The 14,228-nt window shown below is 42.0% G+C and overlaps 2 protein-coding genes across 5 annotated transcripts in view; both read right to left on the bottom strand.

Moving 5' to 3' along the window:
- The window catches only part of LOC122711722 (homeotic protein Sex combs reduced), a 34,909-nt gene extending 23,820 nt beyond the window's left edge, over positions 1-11,089 (bottom strand). Inside the window, exons 1-2 of one of the 4 annotated variants that reach the window (XM_043930731.1) lie at positions 9,533-11,089; positions 8,101-9,262 (exon numbers count right to left, since the gene is read on the bottom strand). In XM_043930731.1, coding sequence (XP_043786666.1) covers positions 8,101-8,935 — 835 coding nt within the window. In that variant the 5' untranslated portion in view covers positions 8,936-9,262; positions 9,533-11,089. The remainder of the gene's footprint in view (positions 1-8,100; positions 9,263-9,532) is intronic. The other 3 variants (XM_043930733.1, XM_043930734.1, XM_043930735.1) reach the window with 3 other exon arrangements.
- The window catches only part of LOC122711625 (putative mediator of RNA polymerase II transcription subunit 26), a 12,714-nt gene continuing 7,670 nt past the window's right edge, over positions 9,185-14,228 (bottom strand). Inside the window, exons 4-5 of the mRNA XM_043930602.1 lie at positions 10,668-10,818; positions 9,185-9,262 (exon numbers count right to left, since the gene is read on the bottom strand). Of these exons, the coding sequence (XP_043786537.1) occupies positions 9,185-9,262; positions 10,668-10,818 (229 nt within the window). The remainder of the gene's footprint in view (positions 9,263-10,667; positions 10,819-14,228) is intronic.

Below are 14,228 nucleotides of genomic sequence, written 5' to 3'. Positions count from 1 at the left end.
CATTCACAAATTTATTATCCCTTCGATATCGATATTCCCGTCGTTCATTCAAGACACGAAAGAAAACGTTATAACTTCTTCTTCTTGTTCATCTAAAAACAACGATTTCCAATGATTGCTCGTCTCGATATAAATATTTTCCCATTTTTCTGCACCGTGTGAGGATAAAATAAAATAAAATAAAGTAAAAAGTATACGTTCGTTGAAAGAAAATATGGGAGAAATATCTCTTTTTCCCAAGCAAATTACAAATTTATCGTATTATACGTTTCACAAGTTAAAAGAGTGGATCTCGTCGGTCAAAAAAAATATATATATATATATATACGATAATAATAAACCGATTGCCTCGAACATCGGCATTATTCGTGTACGAGCAAACGAACGCGCGATTACCGTCGCTTCGTCCGGAGGAGGAGGGGGGAGGATCGTCGCCGTATGCTTATTTATGAGAGAAACGGGTCGGCCTGTAATTACGGCCGAGCCACCACCAACCACCTTCCGGCAACGTGCAACGCGTTGCCGAATCGTTGACCTCGGAGGGAAATATATAATTGCGCGATCGTTCGATAACTGGTCGCGCGAGATCTCGTTTACCGGCACGCTTAAATTGGCTGGATCGAAGGAAGGAGAGCGGCCGTGCTTAAATTGGGCCGTGTTTCGAGTCGATCGAGCGGATCGAAACTTACGCGTGTTTACATTACGACCAATTTTTCCGCCCAGCTATAAAACACGCACGCAAATTTATGTAAATTAAATTTTTAAGAGCATACGAAATTCGACTTCGACTTGTCGATAATAATAAACTCGGCTTGAAATTATACGTAAACAGAATTTTTAATCATTGTTTAATATATAGGAGGTAATTAATGCGATCGTTGATGTTTCAAGAAAATTGTAAAAGATTCTCCAAATAGCTCGATAAGTAAACGAAGGTTTCGATCTAGCTGCGTGCTCGATGGACATTAAGCTTTCTCGAGTCATCGAAGAAGTCTTCGAGCTAATTCTCTTCGATTTATTTTTTTCTCCCTTTTAGAAGAGTCTAGAATCCGATCGAATCGAATTCGCGAGAAATTGGAAAAGTTAGATCCCTATGTTATCTAACGATCTTTCGTTCTTTTCACTTCTTCCTTTTCGAATATCTGCGATTATTAATCTCGCGTAAAAAAAAAGAAGAAAAAAAAATTATTCTTGGCTTCACGACGAGACTCGTTGCAAGTCTTTTTTTTTCTTTTTTTTTTCCTTCTTAAAAATAACATCCACGAATACGTGTGGTAATTTTTACGTGCAAATTCCGATCGCGATATCGAGGATCTCGTATTATGTACGAGATAATTACGCGCGCGATATAATTCGAGGAAGGAGAACTTTAATTGCGTGCATCCATTTTCTTGGAATAATTATGCCTCTCGATTTTTTGAATCTACTATATTTTTTTTCTACACTGTTTACTCGATAAAAAAAAATAATAATAATATACAATTCTGGAATATAACATATTCTTCGTATATTTATCGAACGATGTCATCTCGGCCTCGAAGGAAAAGAGGGGGGAGGAGGAAAAAAAAAGTTTGATCGAGCAAATTACCTTCCCCTATATGGACGTGTGTTTACTCACGAGCGTACGTAATCCATTCGTTAAATCGGAATTTCATTAAGAGATAATGTAAAAGTGTAATCTTCTTCAAAGTTTTGCTACATCATGGATCAAATTCAACACGAAACGGAATAATTCTCTTCTATTTGTTCTCAATGTGAGATATAAACATAGAGCGATATACATAAATAATAACATTTAATCTACCGATAATAGCTAGCCATTTTTCAAACGAATCGTTTCTAATCCGAATACAATTCGAATTCAATTTTTTTTTTTTTTTCAACTAATCCCATTTCTATCCATTTTTAAATTTCTATCCACGTAATTCTTCAATCTTTAAATAAATTTCATCAAACTCAATTTTCCAAAAATCGAGAACACGTCAATATGACAATCAAATCCAAATATTTCTATTCACTGTTTTATTATTATTTTATTATATCCGTCACGATCCAATTCCACTTTCCTCGAATTCTTTCGAAGGGGAGCGTAATTTGCCGGAAGAAAATGTTGGAAAATGTCCGGATTTTAACGTTCGGTTTCTTCGAGTCGGCTCGTTTACGCGTGTCTCGACCGATCCCAAAGCGTCGCGACGCTCCGAGCATTTCTACGTGTCGAAACCCTGACGAATCAATTATTATCCCTGCGGATGATGTCCATCTCGAAAATAGCTTCGATTCCAAGTTGTCGGCCAATTTTTTTTTTTTTTTTCTTTTTTTTATATTATATCGTATTTTCAAACGCGAGAGAAATATTTAAATGCACGGTTATTTTTAGAAAAAGAACAAATCTCTTTGCAATGAATTGCGACGTTCGATTAATAAGTTATGAATTTACATGTTTGCTGATTGATTATTTATTCTCGATACCTAAGGCGAATATCGTCGATGCAGTGAATGTTCTAGCACAGCGACGGAAGCAGGAACTCTTTAGTCTTTACTAGTTTAAAGATTTTGTTTTTAATCTTATCCTACAAATTTTTTTTTGTTATTTGATATGTAATTGCCCTTAATATAAACAGAAATTAATCCTTTAATATTAACTAATAGGAATAGATTATTATATAAGTTCTGAGAGAATTACTCACAAAAATGAAAATATTCACTATTCTGAATAAATTTCTCATTCCTTTAGAATTTTATTTTTGATTCATCATCAGGATTGAAATTGTAAATACAATTTTTAATATCGAATAATTTAGTGAAAAAATGAAAATAATTCTGAATAAATTTTTCAATCCTTGAGAATTTTATTTTTGATTCATCATCAACTCTGGATTGAAATTGTAAATACAGTTTCTAATATTGCATAATTTCTGAAAAAGCTTTCTCAAAAAATGAAAATAATTCAGAATAAATTTCTCGTTCCATTAGAATCCTATTTTTGATTCATCAACTCTTGAAAGTTTACTGAAATATGAAAATATCCACAATTCAGAATAAATTTCTCCCTTTGAAATTTTGTTTTTGATTCATCAACTCTGGATTCATCAATTCAACTTTTAGCTTACTCAAAAATGAAAATATCCACAATTTAAAATAAATTTCTCATTCCTTTAGAATCTTATTTTTGATTCATCAATTTAAAACTCTGAAAAATTTACTCAAAAATGAAAATGTCCACAATTTAAAATAAATTTCTCATTCCAGTAGAATCTTATTTTTGATTCATCAATTCAAAACTCTGAAAAATTTACTCAAAAATGAAAATGTCCACAATTCAGAATAAATTTCTCATTCTCTTTAAAATTTTATTTTTGATTCATCAAATCAACTCTGAAAAATTTACTCAAAAATGAAAATATCCACAATTTAAAATAAATTTCTCCTTTAGAATCTTATTTTTGATTCATCAAATCAACTCTGGAAAGTTTACTCAAAAATGAAAATGTCCACAATTTAAAATAAATTTCTCATTCCTTTAGAATCTTATTTTTGATTCATCAATTTAAAACTCTGAAAAGTTTACTCAAAAATGAAAATGTCCACAATTCAGAATAAATTTCTCATTTCTTTAAAATTTTATTTTTAATTCATCAAATCAACTCTGAAAAATTTACTTAAAAATAAAAATGTCCACAATTTAAAATAAATTTCTCATTTCTTTAAAATTTTATTTTTGATTCAACTCTGAAAAGTTTACTCAAAAATGAAAATACCCACAATTTAAAATAAATTTCTTATTCCATTAGAATCTTATTTTTGATTCAACTCTGAAAAGTTTACTCAAAAATAAAAATGTCCACAATTCAGAATAAATTTCTTATTCCATTAGAACCTTATTTTTGATTCAACTCTGAAAAGTTTATTCAAAAATGAAAATGTTCACAATTCAGAATAAATTTCTCATTCCTTTAAAATTTTATTTTTGATTCATCAAATCAACTCTGAAACATTTACTCAAAAATGAAAATGTCCACAATTTAAAATAAATTTCTCATTCCTTTAAAATTTTATTTTTGATTCAACTCTGAAAAGTTTACTCAAAAATGAAAATATCCACAATTCAGAATAAATTTCTCAGAAAATTCTACTTTCGATTCATCAAATTCATAAAATTGCAAATACAATTTCCAATTCGTCCGTATCACTCAAATGCGCTCGAGTATCAAATCGTTATTGTCAAACGCGTCCATCAAGCGGATAAAGTAAAAATCCCTTGTGTAAATTTCAATAGTCTCCAACAGAGTTGCGAGACAGAGTTTAGAGGATTGGTTTTGGAAGAGACCGGGCTTACAACGAGCCCTTTGCTTCGAGGATCGTTTACGGGAGACACGGACGAGCCGATGCTCGTCTAACGTAATTATCTCAGACACAATTCACCCTTTGACGAGAAGGACTTTTAGTGATTTACGATTCCTTTCCCTTCCCTTCGTTATTCGCGACACGCGGTTATCAGCGGTTGCATTTACCGATGCTCTCTCTCTCTCTCTCTCTCGAGTTAAGCAAGCAATTAAGCCTAGCAAGCTTAGACGTGGAAAAGATTTGCCGTTTTCAACTATGAAGAGACGCCTGTTGTGACGCTCGAGCGAGCGCCGCTTCTAAATTTGGTTTTCTCTCTCTCTCTTTCTCTCTCTGGATATTAATCTGACCAATTCGAGCGTACACACTTTCCATACGTCTTTTTAATAACGCGTGATCAAAGCAAGGAAGGAAGCAGTGTATTGAATATTTCATTTGGTCCATTCGAATAATAATTCAGGTAACTTGTCGGGTTAAACATAAAGTTACTTTCAGTTAATCCACTCGTTGAAACGGTTATTATTAATCGATGTATAACCTTCTCATATTATTTGCGATTCTTATTATGGTTTGAACGATGACTATTAAATGGTGTGAAAGAAAAATAAAATTACAATTTGTTTTGATTTTAAACCATAGCAGAATCTCGAGAAAATTGAATCCTCATAATCAAAAAATATAATATATATAATCATAATATCATATAATAATCATAAGCAAAAATAAGGAATCACCTATTATTCCAGCAACTAACAGTGTCCCACTCTGTTGAGAAAAGAAAGAAAGAAAGAAAGAAAAAAGCACAGTTACAACTATTAAATTTCCCCCAAATCTTCATCGATAATCGTTAAACCAATCCCTCGAACAGCCACGAATTTTCGAAAATTTCTCCCGTGAACTCGAAGCTCGAGAGAGGGAGAGGAGGCGGAGGAGGCGTGAGCGGACGGAGAGGAAGTCTCGAGGCGGTGGAAACGAGCTCTTTGGTTTTCGTTTATCCCCGTTTGGGAGGTCCGTCGAATGGGTCCCTCGGCCTTCGTTCGTGAGAGGCCAGACGCTCGAGAGGGTCGAGGAGCCGGCCGAAACCGAGAGAAAGAGAGAGAGAGAGAGAGACGGAGCGAAGAAGGAGCGAAGGGGAAGAGAGGAGGGGGAGGGCCCCCTCCCCCCTCCNCCCCCCCTCCCCGCGCCTCACAATGCAGCCTGATTTATGGGCCGGGCGCGCATACGTAGAGTTACACACGATATCATAATACCATTAATTCTTCGTCAAATTCCCCGCTGACTGAATCATACTGGCCGCGCAGTAAATCACCACGGTGCGACTAATGTGAACGCGACCGACCACAGCTCCCTCGCTGTCTTATCTCCTGTGTGAACCGCGCACGGGGGCAGGTGGATCCTCCTCCTCTTGGACCGCGCTTAAGAATCACTCTTCACTAATTTCACTCGCGTTTTCCCTTCTACGTGTACGCTGAGTGGACACTAAAAAACTTGTTGTTGTTGGTATGTTCGTGGTAATACGACGAGAAAAATATTGCATGTGAAATTGTATAGAAGAGGAGAGGGGAGAGGAGGAGGAGGGAGGGGGGCAGGTATATCGCGATGCGAGCATTTTTTGCGTCGGTTTCGAGGTTATCTTTATTTTCTTAAATGGAACGTTATGTTCCTTTTTTGTGCAACATTCTGATGTTGAGAAAGCCTATAAGATTCTTGTTCTGTCTCTCCTATTGGAGGAGAGTTAGGTTAGGTTTGAAGTTAGATTTGTGTCTGTTTATTTCTTCGTATTTGTTCTCTCCGTGTTCCGTCTTTTATGCAATCGCTCTTTTGGTATTGGCGTGAACAGAGACGTGAACGAGTGGTAGACGCGTGGGTACACGTTGGATGTATTATAATATGGATTTTTTTAAAAGCGGTTAAAATTTCTTGCTTAATTTTTGCAAGAATTGAATCTCTTCCTCTCGCAACGCGAGTAAAAGCGAGTACATTTTTTTTTTTTTTTTTTTAAAGATTGGAGAGAATTCTAGCTGGTAGGTTATATAATTTAATTACGAAAATCGAAAGTGTTATTAATAATAATATGTTGAATGTGTTTAAGGATTATTAAATATGGCGAGTTTTTTTAGCATTTCGTAATTTGGTTACAACTAGTTGGTTTCACCTCCTAAGAATCTCGCCTCCTCCGGCTGGTGATTTATCCATTTCGTTTCGCGTTCATAATTTCTTGTCAGAAGAAAACGGGAAACTTTTATATAGAATATCGAATTTTTAACCGGTTATCGAGAGATCCCGATTCTGGCAACAAAAAAATTCCAGCTAAACACAGAAATTTCGTCTTTCAACGACTCTTATCGGCTCTGTATCCCCCTTAATTATCCATCATCCATCATCCGTCTATCTCTTCAAAATCTTAAACGTTTATTCTATATTATTCCAATCCCACTTTTGACTCCTGATTTTTTGGCTACAAAAAAACGACAACAACTTCAACTCGAATTGTCGTTTCTGCATTTCTTTAAGAAAAATTAAATTTATCGCAATATTTTCCTTCCTTTAATATCCTTTAATTTTCTTCCTTTAATATAATTGAATAAAATTCTCTCTCTCTTCCATCCAAGTTTTTCAATTATCCAAGATTTGTAAATTGTACGTTTGCTAATAGAAACGAAATAACTGCGACGTTATTTTTCTATTTTTGCACATACATCATCTATCACTCATATCGCCGATCATTACGCGTTATAAACGTGTCCAACATTTGCGACTGGGCTAATTTACACCTCGGTGAGGTGAACGATGAAAATACGAATACGTGTGATAATAAAATCGATCGCTCTCGAATAATATCGAATAAAATTCGAATTACCTACGGGTTCAAGAATACTCTTGAGAATATTTTGTCCAGTATTCGTCAAATGTGATAAATACCGGGAGTGGAAATTATTTTCTCTCTCGCTACTTTCTCCGACTTTTCGAACGTAAAATTCGAGGACTCGATCTCCGCGAGTGGATGCTGCGAATGAATGAAAATCTTTCCAAGATTCGATGCAATAGAAACTACGTCGATTTTCAAGCTAATTTTTGACTATTTGCAAGACGTATAGAAGATCTTTTTTTATCAATCTTCAAACAGAAATTTTTCAATGTATGGACGAGGGAAGAGTGTCGAAATTTATAATCGGTCGAAGATACATTTCAGCCGTGATTTAAACAGGGAAATAATCGCGCGACCAACAAGAAATCGGATTCCTGTTATGACACACTGGCACAAATTTCCTCGTCGTCGATCCACAAATCAACCGGCTTCATACTTTTCCACGACGCTTTTCTCTAAACAACGCGTGAGTATATATTTACAAATTGTATTTGCAATACATATATACGAAATTCGAACGTGTTTTTAAAGCACACGTTTCGAGGAAACCTCACTTTTATTACCTCTATATATTCTTTCGATTGCAATAATGATTGAGAACGTTGCATAGATTTACAGCTTCGAACGTGCTCCCTCCGTGTTTCCCCTCGTGTTCCAAGAAACACGAGAATTTTTCGAAATTCGAACTTCCTTCCCCCCTCGCCGAGCAAGAACACGTGCACGCCTCCCTTGGCAGGGGGTTGAAGAAAAGAAACACTGCCCCTTGACCGAATCGAGGAGGGAAGCTCGACACCCTCGACGAAAAATTCACCGAATTTAAAAAGAAAATCCTATGCTTACCGAGCCGAAAAAAAAAAAAAGAAATTTTCGAAAGAAGAAAGAAAACTTACTCTGGCCGATGTGCACCCTCTTCATCCACGAGTAAATCTTGGGCGGCTCGTTCCCCGTTGGATTGTTCTTGTTGGACGAGTTGTTGCCGGTGCTGGAGGTGCTCGAGGTGGAGGAGGCGGGCGAGGAGGCGGAGGAGGCCGTGGTGAGGGCGGAACTACCCTCCTGGGGCCTGGAGCTGCCGCTGGCGGGCGAGGCGGCGGCGGACGCCGCGACCGAGGACCTCGAGGAGGCCCCCGGTGGCGAGGTGAGGCCCGCGGTGCCCACCGCCTTGCTGGTGCCGGCCGCGACAAGCGGCGTGGGACTGTTCCTCGAGGTGGACGTGGTCAGATCTTGGGGCGACGCGACGCCGGTCGAGCCTGTGGAGTCGGCGTACTTGCAGCTGGAGGCGGAGGGCGCGGACGGTGCCGACGCCGCCTGGAGAAGCGGCGCGGTCGGGTCCTGGTGGAGCTGTTGCTGCTGCTGCTGCTGCTGGGGATGGTGCTGTTGCGGATGGTGCTGTTGCTGCGCCTGCTGGTGCAAACTGTGCGTGGTTGCCGCCGCGCTCAGCCGGGGCTGGGGCTGCAACTGCGTGTAGTCTATCATGCCCGTGGGGGCGGTGTGTTGCATGCCCGACGCGGGGGTCGCGTACGGGTGCTGAGGATAGTGTTGCTGGGGCGAGTAGCACGGGGCCGGGTAGCTGGTCGTGGCCGCGTTCGGGTTGTAATAATCGCCACCGGCGGGCGAGGCGGCCTGCAACGGCTCCCCGGGCGAGTTGGCGGTGGCCCGTGGCTGCTGCTGGGCCTGTTGGCCCGCGTAGCACGACGCCAGAGAGTTGACGAACTGATAGGAGCTCATGGTTCACCGGGGAGAGGGAGAGAGAGAGAGAGAGGGAGAGACACAAACGCGGCAAGGGTTTCCTTGTTCTTCTTCCACAAAAAGATCGAACAACACTCCGTTTTCTTCTCTTATTTCTCTTCTTTCCTTCGATTCTTCTCGGCGAGAAGGTAAAACGCGCGCACACGAAAACGTCGTTTCAAACGGACTATGCCATCCCTGTGTCGATCTCACGACGAGGATAATAACCGCGTACGGTAGTCGAACATGTCACACAACTGAACTGAACTTAGAGTAGGCTCTATTCTCCTTGTGTTCACACTTGTGCTCGTTGTACAAACACGAAACCTTTAAAAAAAAAACGATATTCGATAAGGAAGGAAAGAAGGAAGGAAGAAAGGAAGGAAGGAAGGAAGGAAGGAAGGAAGGAAGGAAGGAAAGAAGGAAAGAAGGAAGGAAGGAAAGAAAGAGGGGAAAGACGAGAGGGAAAGAGAGAAAGAGAAAGAGAGAGAGAGAAAGAGCCGAGGCGACCTGTGCGTCGAGTTTTACGAGGGCCACGTGGGCCTGGGCTATAAAACTGTCTTCTCGCTTCTTTACGACCTCACGGCTCGCAATTACCTACAGAGAACTCGTCGAGGCAGCGTGCAGTAGCGCGTAACGGCCGGCTTATCGGGTCGCCCCATTGAAGACGAGACCCCCATGCACTTCTCTCTTATTCCCTCTTATATTATCCTTCACTTGTGTGTCCCGTCGTGTCTATCGTTTTATTATAATCCCTTCGAGAACAGCGAGATCCGCGAGTAAACCGAACGCCTCGAAGAAAAAACTGCGATCGTCGTTGTTGTTGTTGCTCGCTTGCGAAACAAAGTCGAACGAGGAAAATAATCGGTCTCTTCGTGCACCGGTATCACCTCCTCGCATCAGGGGGGTGAAGCTTTATTGCCGCGGCTCGTGTCCCTGTTGCGTGCGCGGAGGGTGGTTGGTATCGTACTGAAGGCCTCGCCACGATCCAACGGAGGCCCCAACGGTGTGTGTGCGGTAGCTTGTCACGTGCCCGCGCTCTCTGCGTGTCAGAGGAGCGCCTCGACCAATCCCCGTCGTTCGTCAAACCTTGATTGGTCTCTCCGCCGGCGTAGGATTCTTCAACCCCGTTCCTTACGTCTCCGACGGGTTTGTGTGGCGGTGCTGCCGGCGCTGGTGCCCGTGTGCCGCTGGCCGACGTGACAGGAGGCGACGAGAGGGGTGCGCGAGCGAGACACAGGGGTCACAGAGAGGGGATAGCACCGTCAGGGGGGCTAATGGAGAGATATTCGGGAGCCACGATGGTGGTGGTTGTGGTGGGGCGAGGATCTCCCCCCCCCCTCTCTCTCTCTCTTTCTCTCGCTCTCTCTCCTCTCCGCTTCTCTCTTTTCCTTCAACCTTGTAAAACGCAACGTCACCGAGAAACAGTCTTCCGTTTGCCGTCTCCGCGAGGGGGCAACGCGCGCACGCGCCCCCTTCCGCCTCGTACACCCTCGTGAAAAGAAGGAAGAGAAAGAGGTGGTTCCCCGTTCTCAAAGCGATCGCTTTGGAACCTCCGCCTGGAACTTCCTGCGTCCTGTTTTTCCCGATTACTTCTCCTTCCGAATTTATATATTATTATTATTATTATTATTATTATTATTATTATTATTATTATTATTTCCGCGAGATCTTCGAGGAGGTGAAATCGTAGGGATAATGAGAGGGGAGGGGGGAGGGAGAGAGGGAGCACTTCTGTCGTCGATCCACTTCCGGATGGGAGAAGGGGCGCGCATAAGTCAGGCCGGCCGGCCGCGGCTGACAGTTTTATGAGAGTTTGATAGTCTCCGCCGCGCTGTTCTTCGCAGACGGAGGAGACCCTCTCTCTCTCTCTCTTTCTCTCTCTTTCTCTCTCTCTCGTTGTCTCTCCGTCCCTCTGCGGCGAGAAAGAGAGAGGAAACACGCGCGCACTACGCACCGCACTCTTTATTGTCCCATAAATTCAAACCTGTTGCCGAACGACGAGAGGGACGGACCGAAGGTAGGAAGGAAAAGGAGCAATGCGAGACGGAAATAGAATAGTGGACGAAAGAGGAAGAGAGAGAGAGAGAGAGAGAGAAAGAGAGAGGAGAACGTGCACGAGGTTAGGAATCCTCTCCCAATCGCGCGATCCGATTGACGCCCCCGTTATCGCACGTACGGCGAACCCGGACGCAACTCGTAACTCACTGAACCGACTCGCCGAGCCGGTCGAGAGGAGAGCCCGAGAAGTTGGCGGCCCGAGCCGCAAGCAGAAGCATGTGTGACGTAGTAGCCAGTTGGTCAAACTGGGGGGCACCGCGGGGTAGCGACGTGTCGGTGGGGTCCCGGAGCGAAGGGGACGGCCGAGGAGGCGGAGCTCTCTCTCCGCTTTGCTTCTCGCGGATAAACTCTGCTTCGTGCCGCAGAGTCCGCACGATTTTCCCATCCGCGTATTTTCCGCGTTCTTTCGCGATCAAAATCCCAATATCCGAATCCTTCCTTTCCCGCTTTCCCTTCTTGCACTTGCACTAGTTACTAGATCTTAAAATATATCTAAATGAATCTGTAAATAAATACTTATACCGTGTCTATTATCCTTCAAATTCCATTTATTTTCCACGAGTTGTGTATAAAAGTATTAATGGATGGAACATAAATTCATATTTTAACGATCTATCGTTAAAAGTAAGTAAGTATAGAGTGAAATATTATAGTTTATACCAAACCAGATATATAAGTTAACTACGTTACCGTCCAAATTATCGATTTATTTTCTATACACGGATATAAAAATATTGTATAATGCATAACCTAAAATCGTGTATACGTAATAGATACATTTTTCGAACTTACCGAATTCGATTTATTTTCTATACTTAAACTATAAACGTAAACTATAAATTATAAACTATTCGTACGTTCTACGTGGTTAGTTTTTAAAATCTGGTATAAGAAGATTGTATAACGTTACGAATTTTCGTGAAACGTTTTTGGAGGGAGAGAAAAGCGAGCGAAAAGCGCATAGTGTGTCGCTCGCTCGCCAGATGTGGCGAGTGCGCCCGTTCCTGTTGAATTGTCGCGCGCGACCGCCCCCGGCCGCCCCTCCCCTTCTTCCGCTTGCTCCCACCACCTCGACCGCCCCACCACCGCCCACCGTGCCGGCTATCTCTTCCACTTTAAGTTCTCTCGCGGTTGTGTTCGTGTACGCGGCCATCCCCACCACCTCAACGGTATTCGCCACTTCGGAGCCCGGTATTTGTCCTACACCTACCATCCTTCCTAGGCCTCTCTTTCCACGTCCCGGTGGCGTGCCCTGGACGAATGCGCGCGCGCGCGCACGTCGACCAACTCTTTCGAGCAGAAAGATAGAGAGAGAAGGGGGAAGGTTGACAAGTGATCGCGGATCAGACACGGTTCATCCTCACCGCAAAACACCGCCGAGTCGGTGGAAACGCGATCATTGCAGAGACGGTTGCGGATTCGTCATCGCGATGCGGTTTTGTTCTTGCGCGCCAGATTTCGGGGGCTGTGCTTCCGGCCTTCGAGTGGGACTGGAGAAATAATTATCGAATAATTATCGATTCAATTTGTACATCGAGATTCGAGATAAAATGTTTTCAAATCATAATTTTTCTTTTATGAATAATATCTGTGAGAAATATTTATACACCTATCCAAACAGATAAATTTCCCATTGTTGTTTTACTCTGAAAGGTAAGTATTAAAGAATTCTGATTAAATTTACATCGAAATATCCTAGAAAACGGACGACAAAAAATTACGATTCCCTCTTCGTGGCAAGGATAAACACCCAAAAGAATCGCGTCGTTGATATACGACGATCCCCGCCAAAAAGACCGAGGCAGAGATAACGAAGTCATCACGTCAGGATGTCGATGTATCCCCGGACTGACGTAATGAAAGCCTTCCAGGGAGCCACGGAGGAGGGGGGGATCGGTTTGGAAAGAAGTCGAGTTTTCGACCCGATCCACATTGCCTCGCGGCCGCGTGTCACTCTTTCGCCGCATTGCTCACTGTCTCTCTCCCGCTCGTCCTCTCTTGGACAGTCGGCCTCCCTCCCTGTCCCTCGACTCGCTCCATTAGAAATTCTAATAAAGCCGTCTCAGGTGTAAAAAACGTATCGGGACCCCCATGAATCACGTGTCGCAAAGCGGAGCCGCCGGGACACGTGTATCTGTTATGCTCTTCTCTTCTCTCCTCTCCTCTCCTCTCCCCTCTCCTCTTTTCTCTTCGCGACAAGAGACGCTTTGCGCGCCGTTTTCCCTCCCCTCCCTGCACCCCTTGATAATGTTAGCCGCTTGTCCGAGCGGAACAGGTCAGAAGAGGTAATTATTGTCGGTGATAGCGGGGTTTTAAACAGCCGCGAATTATCGTGAACTGTTGTTTCTTGTTGTTCGTGGGTAGGGATGGGTTCGAGCGGTTCGTAAACTCGTGCAATTTTTTTTAATTTATCGCAGTAAGTTACGTGTAAAATTGGGATTCTTTTTTTGTCGTTTATGGATAGCAATGGGTTCGAGCGGTTTGTATCTCACTTGTTTGTTTTTTTAATAGGATAGGAGTAATGGGTTCGAGTAGTTTTTAAACTCGTGCAATTTTTTTTTAACTTATTTAAAATATTCTTTCCATATTCCAACTATGTATCATAATATCTTCCAAGTTTTTAAATAATAATTAAATTTCTCACGAAATATCCATTTTGATTCATTTTCAACCATTCGCACTCCACCTATAATATAATATAATACATATTAAAATTAAAATTAAAATAAACGTACACTTTTTGATATTTTTCATAAGATATTTTATTATTCATCAGTAGAAATTGGTTTACAATTTAACCCAATTTACAATAATTCATTTATACATAATGGATTTAACATATCCGATCTCCGCTCAATTTGTACAACACGCTATAGAAACGCAATGGATGCAATGGACGCAATGGACGCAATGTCCCGTTTCGAGTTTAGAGAAGCAGAGGTTTAGATGTAGATCTTGTCGCGGTCGCACGCTTGTCACAATCCTCATATATTAAATCTCCGCGCGGACAGTCTCGTGCATTTGCATAAATAAGGGATTGATGGGGGGGTGGGAGAACTTTTCTTTTCTTTCGTCCACTAGGCTAATAGAGACAGCGTCTCCAAGTGAAGAGACACGTAATCCACGCGCTCTATTTATCATCGATGGCTCCATCTAACGAAGAACCCCCTCCCTCTCCCCCACGTGCCCCATCCATTCGACGTTCGTTTGAAAAAAAAAAAAAAAAAAAAAT

The sequence above is a fragment of the Apis laboriosa genome, unplaced genomic scaffold, assembly GCF_014066325.1.
Source record: "Apis laboriosa isolate Shangri-la unplaced genomic scaffold, ASM1406632v1 scaffold17_cov146, whole genome shotgun sequence".
Taxonomy (NCBI): Eukaryota; Metazoa; Arthropoda; class Insecta; order Hymenoptera; family Apidae; genus Apis; species Apis laboriosa.
The sequence above is the reverse complement of the archived record's forward strand: the minus strand, read 5'-3'. Positions and strand labels throughout refer to the sequence as shown.